General features: G+C 47.7%; 1 protein-coding gene across 3 annotated transcripts in view; it reads right to left on the bottom strand.

The window, feature by feature from the left end:
• The window catches only part of KHDRBS3 (KH RNA binding domain containing, signal transduction associated 3), a 185,546-nt gene extending 169,013 nt beyond the window's left edge, over positions 1–16,533 (bottom strand). For all 3 annotated transcript variants that reach the window (XR_008957876.1, XM_057308077.1, XM_026495373.4), the window contains exon 1: positions 16,388–16,533. Coding sequence is in view for 2 of the 3 variants with exons in the window: in XM_057308077.1 (XP_057164060.1) it covers positions 16,388–16,475 (88 nt within the window). In the remaining variant the exon portion in view is untranslated. The remainder of the gene's footprint in view (positions 1–16,387) is intronic.
• Positions 16,534–16,949: the final 416 nt, after the last annotated feature.

Raw genomic sequence — 16,949 nt, 5'->3', positions numbered from 1 at the left:
CTCTGAATATTATCCGGTAACGACTTCAGTACGATGATGAGTTCCCTAAGGCCCTTACATCTTAATCCGCTGGAATAGGGAAGCGGACTGAAAAAGTCCAGAGCACTCAGTTAAAAAGCTGGCCATGTGCCATGAGGCCAGGCTCCTCAGCCACAACTTCCACAAAAGCCTGTTTTCTCCCCCGTCAAGTAGAATCTATGTGTTTCATCTCAGAGACCTGTACTAAGAATTGGGGAAACTATTGTCTGTACATCTGCTGGCACTTAGCAAGAACTCAACAAGTAATAGCTCATTATTATTAACAATTATGTGACACCAACAAGTTATTTAGTATCTCCAGAACCCCTGGTGTATAATTCGGGATAATACCCTAACCCATGAAAATCCCTAAAGCCAGGCTGAAGAGGTCCTTGGTAACAGGTAAACATCAGTGTCCTGCAGCCTCCCTTCATCCCTCTGTGGCAGAAAAAGTCAATGTCTCCCTCCAAGACCTCCACACATCCTCATCTCCAGAACCTGTGAAAGTTAAGTTTCATGGCAAAGGAAAACTGCATGTTGCAGATAGAAATAAGGTTGTTAACCAGCTAACCTTAAAATTACGGAGATTATCCTGGATTATCCAGGTAAACCCAAGGTAATTACAAAGAATCTTACAAACAGATGAGAAAAGCAGGAGAGAGAGTTCTACAGGGACAGCAGTGTGGAAAGAACCCAGCCTGACACTGCTAGCTTCAAAGATGGAGGAAGGGGCCAGGTGCCCAGGGCCATGGGAAGCTCCAGCAGCAGGAAGAGTTAGGGAACGATTCCCCACCTTGAGTCTCCAGAAAGGGACACAGCTCTGCTGACAGCCTGACTTTAGTCCAGTGAGAACCATTCCAGACTCCTGCCCTCCAGAACTGAAATTCCCGGCAATTTGTTATAGAAGCCTTAGAACACTGATACACTCTCCTTTCCAGGTTTTCAGTTTTATTGTAAATAAGTCACAAATAACATCTGAATCTGAAAATGGAAAAAGGAAAAAGCAAATTATTTTTGTTTTCTCTACGCAGATGAGCCTTGCCTTAAATGAAATCTCTAAAGAAAATCACTTCTTACTGAACTATACTGATGAGTGATCTGAACAGTGCTTGATTCTTGGCCTTTGTCATAAAGAACTTAAGATATTAAACTATATAAATGGACTCATTATCATTTTGGAACAATAGTGTTAATAATATAATTAAGATATAAGCCACTGCATAGAGGTACCTGGTGTTAAAAGAAGCAGTCAACTCAGGAGAAGCCTTTATTATTCAAAACTAAGCAAGACATGGTACAGACTCCCCTTGGGCATACCAACTCCAAGCATACTGTATGTTAAGTCTCAAGGCAAAGTTTATGGTTTGAAACCTATCCTGCATGTTGTGATTTTTGTTTAATCAGAGGAAATACTGCTTCTTTGACTTAGATGTAGTAACAGTGGAAGCCAATATTCACTCCAAACAAGGACCCCGAATCAAGGTACTCAGAAAAGTTTATTATTGATATTTTTCAAGCCAATGGCAAAACTATTCTGGGAAAGGGTTTTCAAAGGCTACTCAAGTAAAAAGTGACAACCTGAGACCGTAAATTAGTACCTGGTGCTTCATTAATTCCTACTATGGTCCACTGCAAAGGAGCTAAAATACAAAGTGTCACTGACACACCCAAATCTCTGAGGATACCAAGGATCCCTGCCATCCCCCCAAAATTGTGACATCACCACCAGTGAGAAAAAACTGCGGTCCCATAGACTCGTCTGGGCCACCAGTAGGTCCAAGCACTAGAAGGTGACACTTCCAGGGCAAGTAGACAAGAGAACAAAAAATCGTCTGATGAGGGGACCTTACCAGGCTTTTCTCCTGGAACTTGCCATTTTTAGCCCATTTTTACCACCTGGCTGTTGAAATAAGAAAGCCACACAGCTCTACCCATTTTGGATAGGCCCCTGCCACCCAGGCCAGAGACCAAACAAGAACTAGGGGAGGCGGCATGAAGCAGACGACGAGTCTGCTCCTTCCCTAAGCCCTAAAGGAGAGGAGGTGGGACAATCAACCTGTTGCAGTTCCTGTGTCAAAGGTCTGTGGCCCCGATTCTTTAACAGCAAGAGTGTATGTTGGCCTAGAATGGTGTCTCTGCCCTCTGCACGCTTCCCCAGGGAACCTCTGGGGCACGGCTCGGCTCTTGGTTAGGCAGGAGGATTCCCCTTCAGGATGCACTGTGGACCCACCCTTATTGCTGACCCTAGCAACACCAACCAAACATGCACAAAGAAAGCAGCGATTTCAACATGCATTTGCTGGTGAGAATTAAAAGCCACAAAGCATTTCACTTAAACTTAAGCTCTACTGGGTAAGCATGAGCCAAGTCAGCAGTCATCTGGAAGACGTGTGGTCAGGAACACGAGCAGCGAACAGGAGCCAGGAAGCTCTACGGACAGACAGCCTGTGATAACCTGACTGGTCCACCAACCAGTTCAACCAGTTACCAGCTCCGGGTTCAAGAAACTTACAGAGAGCCTGTGTTGCTTAAGCATCACTGGCAGTGACAAACTTTAAGATTCCTACTTGAAAAGAAATGCATCACACATGCACAAAAAAAGCTTTTAAAATACACGGTTTCAAGTGTGATTTACACAGATGGACTCACACACTCTTCATGAAGTAAGAAAAGGAAACAACAGAGGGTTTCTTCTTTGCCCAAAACTCCAGATTTGGTGCGGCCACAAGGGTCTCTTTGTCCTTTTCTTTTTTGATTCTGCGCACCCTCCCCGGGGAGCCCCCTCCTGGACCACGACTTCAGACACAGGACAATGCATTCTTAGCGCACTCAGACATCTAGGAATATCACATGTAATTCTGAACTCACACACTTCAAACACTTTCAAGCTGTACTGTTCAGCATCCCAAATGATCTTTCTAAAACATGTAGCTGACTGACCGTGTCCTTCTCCCGCATTCTATCCGTCAACTGTTCCAAATTTTAAAATGCATTCATACTCCTTAGCCATCTACAGGCCCTGCGCATTCTAGTCCCTATCCCGCTACCCCACTTCAATACATTCCTGCTTTTACTTTATACTCCAGACAAACTAATAGAAGGTGCTTTCACATGTACCATTCATTCAATAAACACTGAGTGCCTACTGTGTGTTAGGCACCATTCTGAGCACTGGAGATCCAAGCAGCTCGGAGTCTCTCTTCTACACAGTCTCGAGGTATGTCACTAACCCCGCACAAGAAGTCTGGGACCCACACGTGGGTCCCTCTTCCCTCCCGGGATTGGGATCATGGACCACTCCCAGGCAGTGCCATAGGGCCCTGCGCTTGTCTCCACTGCAGTGCTTACCCTGAAGTATAAGTATCTTTTAACTTGGCTGCTTCCCCACGGAGCTGAAAATTCCTTCAGCAGGAACCACGTACAACCCAACTCTGTGTCCCGGCACTTAGCCCCGCTGAGGAGTGTGATCCTTTCTGAAGAAGAACCGAACACCCTCCGGTCCAGGGGGAAGGGCACTGGAGAAACACGCAGCCTGCCAGGACTCTCCCAAAGCGTCCCTGAAAGCTGCACAGTGATTTCCGGGAAGAGTAAAAGTCTGAAGTCTCATTAGCAGATCTGGCTGCTCCTGGGCCATATCTCACGGATGGTCCAAGCCCAAACGCTGTTCTCTGCTGTGACTCCTTTACTCTAAGTGACATGGCACTCTCACAGCCACTGGGGAGCCAAGAACTCGCGTGCAGCCTTCTAAAGGAACGCATCGAGAAGTACACAACGGGTGTCCAGTCTGTCCCCCGTGCCGGTGCAGGGCTGTGTAAAGAAGGGACAGGTGCACTGCTGGCCTGAACAACTCTGGGCTGCCACAGGATGCCAGGCACTTCACAGATTGTCTCGTGATCATGTTATAGATGGAGAAACTGAGGCTCAAAGAGCTTATTATTACCAAAAGTAACACCCCCATTTACCACTTATGAGCAAAACCCTGACAGAGTCAAAAGGAAACTAAAAACAATACAGAATACAGTCAATTGACTGTTAAGACAGATGACTTTTTTTTTTTCATCCCTGTGTTCTTCTAAGTCCTTGCAGACCGTACAGATACAGGGCAGGGAGTCTGGGTTTCCTCTCTGTTCTGAACTGGTGGTGCCTACGTGATGGGCAACGTGTCCGAAGTGCAGACAGTGCTTTCTTCGTGTGTGAGACACACACAGACACTGAGGCAGAACTTCCTCACAACTTCCCGTACTTAAAAACAACGGAACAGTGAAAAGCGGTAAAATTCATTAACCCAATCAAAATCTTGTACGTCATCTCAGGACACAGGAGACAAAAGCCGGGGGGGGGGGAGGGGGGCAGGAGACTTGCTCGGCTTCCCTTTTCCTCCAGACTAGGACTCTGCACAGAGCCATGAGCTGCTCTGTGACGCAGAACTTTAAAACCATCTTTCTGGAGTCTTGAGAAAAGACTGAGAACAACCTCGTGCTTTTCCGATCTTCACACAGCCTGCCGACGAACAGAACACGCTGACAACTGACTTCTGAGTTTGGGGAATTAAAAAAAATGTAAGCAATAACCAAAAGTCTCATTTATTTCAGAGTCATCAGAGACGCTTTAAATCGATTCAATCTGCATCTCCCTGCTTCCGCTACTGCTGTCTGTAGTACTCCGGTGCTTGGGTATTTTCGGGGTCCCACGTTACCTGGGTTGTTGTCAGTGGGCATCAACAGGTGGTCCTTCCTAATGACATACTTTTCTCTGAGAATGGGTTCACTCCCCGATGAAACCCATTTGTCACTGCTATAATGAAGTCCTTTCTGAATAAACCAGAGCAATAAATTACATAAAGAAAATTGTGAAGAAACAAACCTATTCTGAGACAAAAAAGGAGCCTACTTCGGAGATTTCTCACCCACTTGGGGCTGGAGTTCTGCCTCTCAGCTGGAACAGCAGCTGTGCTAGACCAGAGCAGAGGCCACGTGTGAGGCCCAGGACACCTCACGGCTCTGTCTTGAGATACACCTTCATTAAGAAAAAGATAATCATTTTATCATGGCGAGATAAACACCCTCGGGAGTTTTATGAAATTATTTTTTCTTATTGACTATTGTACATACTATGTTTTTAAAAGACTCACATCTTGCAAATTAAATCCCCAACAAATAGACATGTCATAAGAAATGGATATCCAAAATATCCAAGAGGAATGAGTGGTCTGCAACAGAAACAACAATTAATGAATCATTAATTCCCTCACCCAACAGGCAACACTCTGACCATGGCCTCAGTGTGGATGGCATCGGAAAAGACAGACGAGGCCTGGCCCGCGCTCTCTAGAAGCTGAGAGCAGGGCAGGGCGGGCAGACTACAGCACGCTGCCCGTATCTCTAACTGAAGTGCTGCCAGGACCCAGTCCTCCACGTTCGTTTCCACGTTGTCTCTGGCTGCTTTTCTGCTGCCACAGCGAGCTGAGCGGCACGCACAGCCGACAGAACACCCCCTCCTGGCCTCTCACAGGAAGTCCGCTGCCTGCACGGAGCTTCACGGGAAGACAGTGGCAATAGCCCTGCAGACACACACCCACCTCCCACTCTGTCCAGTGAAAGGGCCCAGACGCAAGGACACCCCGGTGGCCCAGATCCCAATGTTGAACGACCATCCCACACTATGAGAAACCGGGCACCGTGGAAGAGATGGCTGATTTCTGAACCACGGCACAGTAACTACAAGACATGCCTGGAACGAAATGCTGTTAGGAACTAAAAAAATACTCAAAAGACATATGGGAGGCTCCTGTCGATAGGAGCCAGGAGCCAGGATAAAGGGCTCCCCAGTGGCCAAATCTGGGGCAATGTAATTGTCAATTTATACTGTGACAGTAAAGGACTATACCCAGCTGAATCAAGAACTTACATGGACAGATGACAGCTGGAGGGAGAGGAGAGGGCGGAAGAAGGAAGGACAGAAACAACGAACATGTCCCCTGCAGCACAGTGTCAAGCAATCCATGTAGACAGAGTGAGTGAACAAGAAGATCACCATTTCACAGGCAGCACAGGAATAATTCGGCCAGGAAACACTAGCGGGTGCTAACATCTGTGAGGAAGAGTTTACAACGAGGAGCAGGACTGACAGAGTCTCAGAGTAGCTCCCCACAAAAGCACAACGACTCACACAAGGAAAACGGTATCTTTGCAGCGGAGACCACCAGCAGCGCCTGCACCAAGTCACCAAACTCGGCCTCATGGGTAACAGGACAGTGACAGTGACACCGTGCGCCTCCCCGCCTGAGTACGGAGGAGGACACGCCACACCTCCGAGCACGCCCGCCTCAAGTGTCCACGCGTGACTCCAACAGTAAGGGAACAGACAAGCCGAACTGAGGGACGTTCTACCAGAAAACACTGGCGTGTGTAGTCATCAAAAATGCACGTCTGAGCGGTAAAGGAAGACAGAGGAGCTCCTCCAAACCAAGAGACTAAAGACACCTGACAGCCGAGGGCACCGCGTGATCCTGACCTGCATCGTCTACGAGACCAACGGGAGCAACACCAGCGTGCGGCCTAGAGCCGAGCCCAGACGGTCGTAGGACACGGCGATTACCTTCCGTAATCTGGTCCCTGTTCTCGACGATGGCAGTTACGTAAGAGAAGGCCCTTATTCTTAGAAAACACACACCGAGGTATTTAGGTTCATAGGGGTCCGGGGGGGGGGGGTGACACAAGCACCTTACCCCCGGGGTGTCAGGAACACACACAATCACACGGACAACACGGTAAGCCAGCGTGGGAACATGTTAACAATCCGTGAATCCAGACAAATGCCCGGATGGGGTCTCCGCACTGTTCTTTCAACTCTTTTATTTTAAAACTGTTTCCAAATAAAAGTCTTTAATGTCAGGAATAAGAACTAAAGGTCTTCACAAGGGGAGGGGGAAGGAAAGAGGAGAGAGACGCACAGAACTATGCCAGCTCCCAGCCGAGGGTGAACGCAAAGCCTTGGTGGGAACGCAGGGCAGATGGGAGTCAGTCATGACCTGGGGGAGTCAGGAAAGGTCTGCGTCCCTGCCTGAGTCCCCCTCCCGCCTGCGGGAGTGCCGCGTCCAGCCAAGTCCCCTCTGAAGAGCACTCCTCCCAGCCCTGGATAAGCTGGACATTCTCTGGGCCCCAGACACCCCCACCTCCTCCCACCACAGCGCTAACTCCCCCCTGGGAATCGTTCCCGCTACAGGTCCTTCTCCCTCTCTGGATTACACACGCTGGATAAACAACGTGAAACGACGGCGAAGATGATGATGATGATGGCGGCAGCCACTTCCCCTGCGCTCACTACACGTCCCACGTGACACTACGCAGCTCCCCACGCAGCGCATGTAAACTACTCCAAGACTCCAACCAGCTTCACTTCTTTATTTTAAATGACCATTTTACAGTCATGGAAACTGAGGCTGGGTGGGGATCATGTACCCAAGGTCACTACAGGAAGTGGCAGAGTTGAGATGGGAACTCCAAACCCCTCTGACTGAAAACCATCCCTAAGCTCTCCTTCCTCCCAAATAGTCTGCACCCCACCCCCTATTGGAGTTAGCCGCAGCTTGCACTTGGGAGGCAAACAGAGGGCGAGAGGGATTTCTCTACATACTCTGCTCTGTTCCTGTCTGCTGAGCACACCCAAACTCACAGCAAGGAGCAGAGGGGCACAAGGTGGGAGGACAAAGCCAGCCCTAAAAAAACTGCCAGCAGATAATCTACTCCCTGGTAGATAACCAAGAGGTGAGGTAGGAAATTCAGATATTAAAGATACTACATGAGGAAGAGAAACCTATAAATGTGTAGTGAACTCGTATTAGATGTAACAAATATATCCTGTATGTTAAAATCTTAAAGTAAAACTAAATAAATATCACACTGTCATTCCACCCTAAGGCCCCATGAGGCAGGCACCACTGCCTGGCACAGATGAGGAAACACAGGCTCGGGGAAATGCCCGGCCCGGAACACACAGCTGCACTGAGCAGTGTGGGTACTTCACAAATACTAGCTGAATAAATGAATAAAACGAAAGAAACTTCAGTATACATTGTGGAAGGCTTACGGACTCTACCCAGTATTCAGCTCTGTTAAAATTACTATGTAATCGTGCCTTTGTCCAAAATCTCGCCCACGTTTTGGACCTGGTACTGATCAAGCCCCTTCCCCCAGGAGGAAGCAGAAATTTCTAGGGCAGCTGACGAAGTTTTGGTTACTATTGTTTGCTTCCTCACACGAATCAAAAATGTTGACTCCTATGCTCCAATGCAAACCACAGAACTATAATTTCCCCCCACAAACTGAACAAATTTGTGGCCAGCGGCCACCCATCAATCAGACCGCCCTAACACTCACCTTCAATACAGTTTTCAGTTCAAACGCTTTGGGGTATTTTTTCTCTAGAGATGGTAAGCCCCAGACCATGACCCTCCCTCGCTAGCTACCCCTGCACCCCCGCAGACTTCTCTGCAGGCTGAGAACAGACCAACCTCCAGGGCGGTCCCAGGACAAAGGCAGCAACCTGTGAGCCGCACCTGGACACCTGAAGCACTAGAGATGGTGCCTACGGAACAGAAGTCATGCTTCTCCGTGAATAGTGCAGGCAGCTACCGAGTATGCCCCTTACAATCAGAAATGTGAAACACGATGCAGGAAAATCAAAAGCCACGCGGCCTGCGGCGGAGCCAGCACTGGCTCGGGAAGCTCCCGGGAGGATGGAGAGGGCAACCAGCTGTGCGCAGCGCCATCTAGTGGAGCCGGAGCAGAGCACAGGTGCCGCTCAAGGGAGAAGGCGGAGCAGGCAAACCGCCCCTGCTCCCCACCGCTAAGATCTCTGGGGCAGCTCCAATCAACGGGGACGCCCCCCCCCCCCGAAGATGTATATCAAACAGGGTGTTCTCACAGCCTCTTGCTCTTTGTCATACCAAGGAAGAACATCAGCGATACTCCAGGAGCCCCTTTTAAAGTTCTTAAAATAGCAGCAGGGGCTGATTGGTGAAACATTACAGAAACGTAAAAAATGATGGAAATGTACAGCTTACCAATTCAGAGCAAGAAAGCTTGTGCTTGTAGAGAGGAACTGCTGAGTGTCCAGCTATGTTTTAAGAGGTGCAATCACAAAGCTGTTTTTGGAAGCGTCTGGGGCAACCATACCTCCAGCAGCACGGGGACAATCAACCAGCACGGCTAAGTCTGCCCGGGTAGCACCAAGGAAGCTTCCCAAGAATGAGTCTGCCCTTCAGCATTTCCTGCACTGGAAAACTAAACTAATTCTAATAACAAAAAAATCACCCTGAGAACTGAAACTAGAGGATTAAGCTTTATACGTTTTATGTCTGGAATGTGAAGCCAGCACATACATCAGTCTCAGGCCCTCGTGTAAAAAGAGCAGGTAACGCTTACCAAGCACCTGTCATGTGTTAGACACTGTACTCATCTCATGCCTGAAACAAGAGCCCTACAAAGGAGGTATAGACGCTCCCATATTAAAGATGGGAAACTGAGGCTCCCAGAAATAAGTATCTTGCATAGGCTCTGGCTAGGAAGTCTTCATCTCCCGTCATCACATGGCTCCTTCTGCAGCTCTTCCCTTACTAACACTAGTCCCCACCACACCTTCCAGGCTGCCACTGGTCACGATGTTCCTGCCCCCTTTGGTCAGACCACCGTCTGCCCCTCTGCACAGTCCGCAGTCCACCCTACTCACAGTCCACCCTTACGATACCAAGCAACTGATCTCAAGAGCTGCATGGCAGAGAATTTCCCACGGAAGTCGAAGATGAAAATCCAGCTGCAGGGAAAGCTCCCACCTCCACTTGGTGCTTACGGGGTGAACCGTCTATTGTCTGGGAGGCCGGCAGGTGAGGATTTGGATTCTGGTTTACCACTGAGCTGTCTGACCTTAGGCAAATAATTTGTCCTTCATGCCCTCACTTTTCTCACATGTAAAATAAGGTAAAATGATTTACTCTTAACACTGTGAGAAAAATGAAGTGCCATAATGCACCTAAACCATCTAAGCCAGGAAAAGTTCTTGATAAACAGTAACTATGACGATTAGCGATTGCAAAGCAAGGATATTCAAACATCCTCCCCACCCCCAGCCCACTGCCATCAGAGAGCCAAAACCATTGTCTGTGAGAATATGTTCTTTTATGTTCTTGGCACTCTTTCTCCCCACTTTTTGAACCTATTTTTAGAAAATAGAGAATTCCTAAACATACAATAAACTGACTACAAATCCCTGATATCATCCTTTCAACCAACTGTTTCTGTGATAAATACAGCATTAAAATATAAAGAGCTCTGTGCCTCTGAGAGGTTCCTTCAAGACACCCAGGGCCTTTGTCTTAGTAACTTTCCACAGGGAAAGTTTTCCTATTTTCTCCCTGAGCACTGAAATACACAGAATTAAAACTCCTTAATTTGAATGCCTGAAGACTGAAAAGTGCGCTGGAGAACACAGGGAAAAAGTGAACTTGCCTTTTTGGTAAAACACATTTTAGGGGGACCTCTTTTTAAAAATGCATCATCGCCAGTGGAAATTCCTAACTGGCTTCTACTATAATAAAACTTCTATTTAAAAACAATGTCAACTTCTGTCCTTTTATCTGTTTCCTTAAAGTACCCTATCAAAACACTGCAGACTGGAAATTTCAGTTGTTCACCTTGACTGGGCAAGTTGCTTTACATTTTTGAGACTCAGATGAATCATTTGAAAAAAACAAAAGAGGCAGGCAGGGGATAAAAACCACCTACCTTGCAAGATCTTTGTGAGGATTACAGATAATGCATAGGAAGCACCTAGCACAAAGAGGCCCTCAATTTGGCAGCTTTTATCATAATCATTATCCCCAATGCTAAGGAACGCTTCTATTTTTTGGTAAAAAATATAAACCATTCTATCTTCACTCAGTGGGAATGATGACAACAAGCAAAAGGGTCTTGTGCTATGGAAGCCTCTCCGGGCGTTCAGTCCTCAGTCCCAGCTGCTCCTCTGGTTTGGGGTGTCTGTGGGCCATCTGAGATTGCGGATTAACTCCTTCAGGTAAGGAGGCTTATTTGCCATGTAACGAGGGCTTCAAATTCCTGGTTTTAGTCTGTCATTAGGAATTTATGGAAGGAGAGCTAATTGTATTAGAGCATACTGGCTTAATAAGTTCCTTAAGAAGAAGAAAAGTAAATACACATCTGAGGCAAAGCAGATCTGCTAACATCTCGTGGTCTCCTGGAGAAGAGCCCGCAGTCCTAGCCCATGCAAAGAGTACGGGGCCTTCTGCTGCTGGTCTCAGGCCGCATCTCACTCGAGCCTCTTTCATCTGTGTCTGTGCCCCTGTCAGCTGCCCTACAGCCACAACACTGAGTCTTCCACCTCCGTGAAATCACAGCACAACACTGAAATGAAGACAGGGCTGGAAGGCTGCAAAAGCCGCACGAGGTACTCAAGACCAAGCCACAGAAGCCCAGGCCAGCCGCCCAGAAGCTGACTCTTCCATGGAAGACAGAGGTCCAAATAACGTAGTGTAAGGACGACCACACACCATCAGAGAGGTAAGCACTGGCTGCTTTGGGAAAAAAATCGGCCATCAATCCATTTGAGGGGAAGGATTCACTGATCACAGGAGATCCCTTAGAGCAGAAATTCCAAGGGCGAGGTATAAAAAGGGTTGCCATATAACTTGTCTTTCAACTCCAGCACAGCCATGAACTGCCAGCCCAGCTGGACCCCACCCCTCTGTGGGCCGGTGAGGTTCGAGAAAGAAGAAGAAAGCTTGCACCTTCACTGGGACATTTTGCAAGTAAGTCACCCTGGGTAAGTCACTTTAGCTGTTGGAGTCTTGGTTTCTACAACTGAAAAATTGGGCTAATAACCTCTACATTTCTGAGCTATTACAGACATGACCCAGCACAGAGAAGAACCTCAAAAATGTCCCTAGGCTGACTGAGTTAAACCATCTAAGTCACTCAGCACTTCAAAAGGACAGCTGAAGGATAGTTGAAGACATTCCTTGGGAAAGAAGAGGGCATCTACAAACCTGACACTCTCAAATTAATGCATGTAAGAACACTCCTTCCTCAGGAGCAGAGTCTATGTTCTTCCCTGGCCACCTGCTGGACTCAGCCCCAGGACCTGGCATGGCAGCTTCTCAAGCAACATGTCACTAATGACCAGATATCAAAACACTGTAACTCACAATGACTGGATCACCTCAAATCGTAGCATGCTACGGGAACCTCGGAAACGGCACCCCATCCATTTTCTTACAAAAAACAATCAAAAACTTTGAAAACCCTAAGAAAAACTATTGAAAACTAAAAAACCACAGCCTCCTTCGGATGAAACAGAGAATCACACATTACATCTAAATATAATTCTGCAATTTCCATTCTCATTCGTCTCTCTTACTCCACACGTCGGACAACAGTCAAGCAAATCACAAACATTTTCCAAAAGGGGTCACCAAAAATGAAACGGTAAGCCATCAGATTCTGTTGAACAAAGAGACCTATGGTACATCGGGCTAAGTAATGACCCTCCCTTTACACATTTTTAACCCTCACATATATCCTGAGTAATGTTAACAGTACTGATATTAGAGAAACTGACGTAAGATGAAAAATTATTATTTTGAAATACCAACAGAGAATTTTATCAATCTGGACACAAATAGACCACCTTAATCTTGAATCCTTTGCTCCACTTCCTCTTGTAACCAAACACTAACTATAACTTGGCAGTGAACCAGCCACCAATCCATATATTATATCAGATAATTAAAAATACAGGGTTATGTAATCTTATTTAATGGTTACTTGGCTTGGATTGAAAACCATCCAAAGCAGTACCAGAGAACTGGATTAAATTATGATGCATAAGACATTTCTAAAGATGTTTTTAGTAAGAGTCAGCACATCCCCTCCTAGCAAATATAATACAAAACATGGGACGCTACTTTCATCTCCAATTAACCTCCTTGGCAAGAAACGGCAATGTCAATTCTCTATAGGCATGGAAGTGGGGGAAGGGGGGGATACCAAAGCCTATCTTCTTTGATTCAGTTTTAACATCAAGTAAACATTAACCATTACATTTGGTAGAGAAACAAAAGTACTCAGCATTTAGGGGAAAGGGAGAGGACAGCCAGTTAGCCTGAGAAAATAAAAAGTCAGCAACTTAATGCCCATCATGAAACACAAGCCTGGAAAATGTATAAAAGCCGAACTATGTTAGCACGGGAGCATATATCTTGATGTCATCCCAGCTCAAGTTCTTAAAGATTATTAGAAAAAAAATAATTCAGCTAGGAGGTTGACAATGTTTACAACTACTGAATTTTTAAAAAATGGCAACACCTCATTTATAAACTGTTTCATTAACATAATGTGTTGATTACAAAAGTAATAAACTGGTCACAGGAGGGCTCTAATTCAAAAGTGCCTCTTGGCCGGAGCATTTAAATCCTGTAGGATAAATCTGCTACCAATGTTTAAAAAGACCACTAGATAAGTATAGAAAGAAACTTTTTTAGAAAATCAAGATAAGTCAACCAGAAACAAGCATATTTATCATACTGATTTCTGCAGGGTTTTAAATTAGCATGTGCGAAGTATTTTATTCTGTCTTTGTTGGAAGGCATAAGTAGCAAAACAATAGCTTCAGGAGACAGAAGGCAGAAGACCTGAGTTCAAATTAAATCTCCGTTGCCCACAAGCCTGCGTAACTGGGTTCTTCAGCTGCCTCCCCAGAAAAATGGAGACATCAGTGTCGACCTCACAGGAGTGCAAGTGTGAGACAGGAACTGGACATGGTGTACCGTAAAGAGCCCTGAAACCTTGAACATACTCCACACAAACATGAGGTATCGCGTTCACTGCTGACCATCGTCACTGTACAAGCTACTGCCAGAACACTAACATGCAGTATCAAGATTCAGAATAAACTCTGAAAAAAATAGTTTCTTTTCGAGGCAAAGGGTCAAAAATATAGCTAAATAAGAATAAAAATACTTTTCTATAGCCAATAACAAGACGCTTATCAGATTCAAAATCAAAGTTTGCTAATAACCATTCAAATTCAGTTTTAAGATACTATTCTAGAAATGCACTTGTAATTCGGGCGTTACATAATTGAGCATGATTAATATTTTAAATGATAGGGCTTTGCTTTCTGGGTATCAGCTTATGATTTAAGGGGAAAACATGTTCATCTGAAGTCACCAAAATTAACAGTAGTAACAGCATCTCGGTAGCACCTTTTCCTTCTTTTACGTAACTGTTCAATGTGAAAAATGTACTTCTTACCAAATTACATTTTTTATGGAAAAGTAAGGTAATCAGATTTAACATCTAAAAAAAAATACTCAATGGCAACACTGTCTAATATCTGTTTCAAGTAACTAGAAGCCATTAACACTAGTAGAAACAGAAACCTGAAAGAATTATGAATGTATTAGCAACACGGTACTGTAACAACATGGCACAGAGAGAAAAAAAATTCTAACTTTCAAAATAAGATAACTCATTACACTTACAGTTTAGCTGTTTCCTTAATTGAGTACAACATAACTTTGTCAGCTTCTTTATTTTAAAAAAATGCACTTGATTCCACAATCTAGAATATTTCTAATGCCACTGATCTCACACAATGTACAAAGAAATTTCTTTCACAGAAATGACAGCCCAGCAGGCAACAAAAGATATATGTAAATCATAAAGAGCAAGGAGTAGAACCCTAGCGCAGAACTGTTCAGAAGAGCATGGGAATAAAGCTGAAAATTCTCTAATTTAAGAATGTAAACCCATTACTTTTTCACAAGCCCACTTTATTAAAGAAATAAAAATAAGCCTGCAATTAAAATAAAATGGGAAAGCTCTGTAAACCGATTTCTGTTCAACAATTTAACAACATGCATGCTTAAATTCTTGGGAGACACTGAGTCTCTCCACTACCACCATCAGTCGACAACACACCCTACCCTGAAGAACTGGTAGAAATAGGCAAATGCTGGAGGATGCCGTTTTAAAATACAGACATCTATATACAAATAGAATATGTCTGCCTCATCTTTCACTGGCAATGATAGGGCCGGCATTGAGATCGGCAGACCCGATTTAACTCGGGAACCACAAACTGTCACTGCACGGAGTGATTCATGCAAAAGGTAACAGATCTGACCAGATAATGTTCCTGCCATTACCCAAAGAAAAAGCAGACCAGCGGCCCTCAAACCCATCTTTATCTGAAACATGGATTAACAGATATAGAATTGAGGACTGTTCCTGGGAAGGCAGGCTTGATTTACCATCCATTCCAGATTAGTCAAGAAGCTGGAGGAAGAACAAGCCAGGAAATACTGTCCTAGGTAGGCACGCCTCCATATGTCTCTGTATCCCGGTGCCCTGTACTTCCCAGGACTGTTCACACCCTGAACTGGCTAAAGCAGGGCTGAAAGGCACAGGCACCAAAGACTCCTTGCCCAGTCTTCCCAACCCCTAACCAGCCCCCAGTGAGGGTGACCCACCCAGAGCTTCCCAAAGAGACAACAGGCAAGCCAAGAAGGGGGGCAATTGCGTGGGCCTCTTCTCCCCTACCAACCGGTCCCAGGGCCAGCTTGCAAGCCTTGGCTGGAGCTGCCTAACCCCAGAGAGGGCGGACCACCCTGCCAGGGTGGCTACAGCCTTGGCATGGGAGAAAAAGAGGGACAGAAGAGGAACCGGGCTCTGCCACTAGGACCACCGGGTCCTTCTCTGAAATGCTCGGGGTCTGACCCCAAACCTCCCCCAAGATCTGCAAACTTCACTAACAATCCAAGCACCTGTTCCCTTCACCTCGTGTGCATTTCATCCCCTCAAATCCTTCCATTTTGCTCCAGCTCTTTCTCCAGTTCCCTGGACAAACCAAACACACTAGGATCCCCAAGTCCCTCACAAACTCCCCTCCAATGAGATCATTCAACCCCCGCCCCGCCAAAGCCCCCAGATGTTCGCCATCCCCCACCCACAAGTTTCCCTCGGGTATCCTCAAGTCCCCAAAGATCTTCAAGTCTCATCCCAACGCCTCAGCTTTCTGCCCCCCTGCCAAGCCTCCCAAAGGCACATCTCCTCCCCCCTCCGCCCCGGGTATCCCACGTTCTCCCAGGTCCCCACCCAAATGCCCCCAGATTGCTACCTGGGTCCCCGCCCGCCTCCCCAGGTCTATTTCCAGCCAACCCCACAAGTCCGCCTCCCAAGCGCCCCGCTTTTCTACCCGCTCCCGACCCTCCCCTGTCCCCGAGCCCCCGGCCGCCACTCCCCCGGCCCCAACGGCCGCCAGCGACAGTTAACGGCCGGCCGGCGTGCGCCCTCACCTTGGTTCACCAGCCGCAGAGCGTGCGTGAAGGAGGGGTCCAAGGAGTCCTTCTCCGCCATCAGCTCCGGCAGGTACTTCTCCTCCATGCTCGCCGGCCGCCGGGCCCGGGACGCCGACGCGCGGCGGGCGAGCAGCGGCGGCCCCGCAACCCCCGACCCCGCCCGCGCCCCAGCGGCGCGCAGCCCGGGCCAGGCGCCGCGGCCGGGGCGCGGCGGAGCCAAGCCGGGCGATCGACCCGGCGACGGCGGCGGCACGGAGCGGGCGCCGGCCGCGCGGCCCCGCTCCCCGGGGGTGGCCGCCGAGTGCCCCGCGCCGGTGGCCGCTGCCTTCGGGACGCGGCCCCCGCGGCCCCGCAGCGCGCTGAGCAGGAGCGGGCGCGGACCGGCGCGGTCAGGCGGGCCCTCGGCGAGCTCGACGAGCCTGAGGCAGTCCCGGGCGAGCCCCGCCAGCCGGCGCCGGCGCCCAGCTCAGCCGCGACCCGCACGCCGCGCGCCGCTCCGCGCTCTCCGAGCGCCCGCGCCAAGAGCCCGGCCCGCCGCCCCGCCCGCCGCGCCTGCGCC

This window comes from Ursus arctos, unplaced genomic scaffold, assembly GCF_023065955.2.
Source record: "Ursus arctos isolate Adak ecotype North America unplaced genomic scaffold, UrsArc2.0 scaffold_6, whole genome shotgun sequence".
Taxonomy (NCBI): domain Eukaryota; kingdom Metazoa; phylum Chordata; class Mammalia; order Carnivora; family Ursidae; genus Ursus; species Ursus arctos.
Note: the sequence above shows the minus strand (reverse complement) of the source record. Positions and strands in the feature narration are given on the sequence as shown.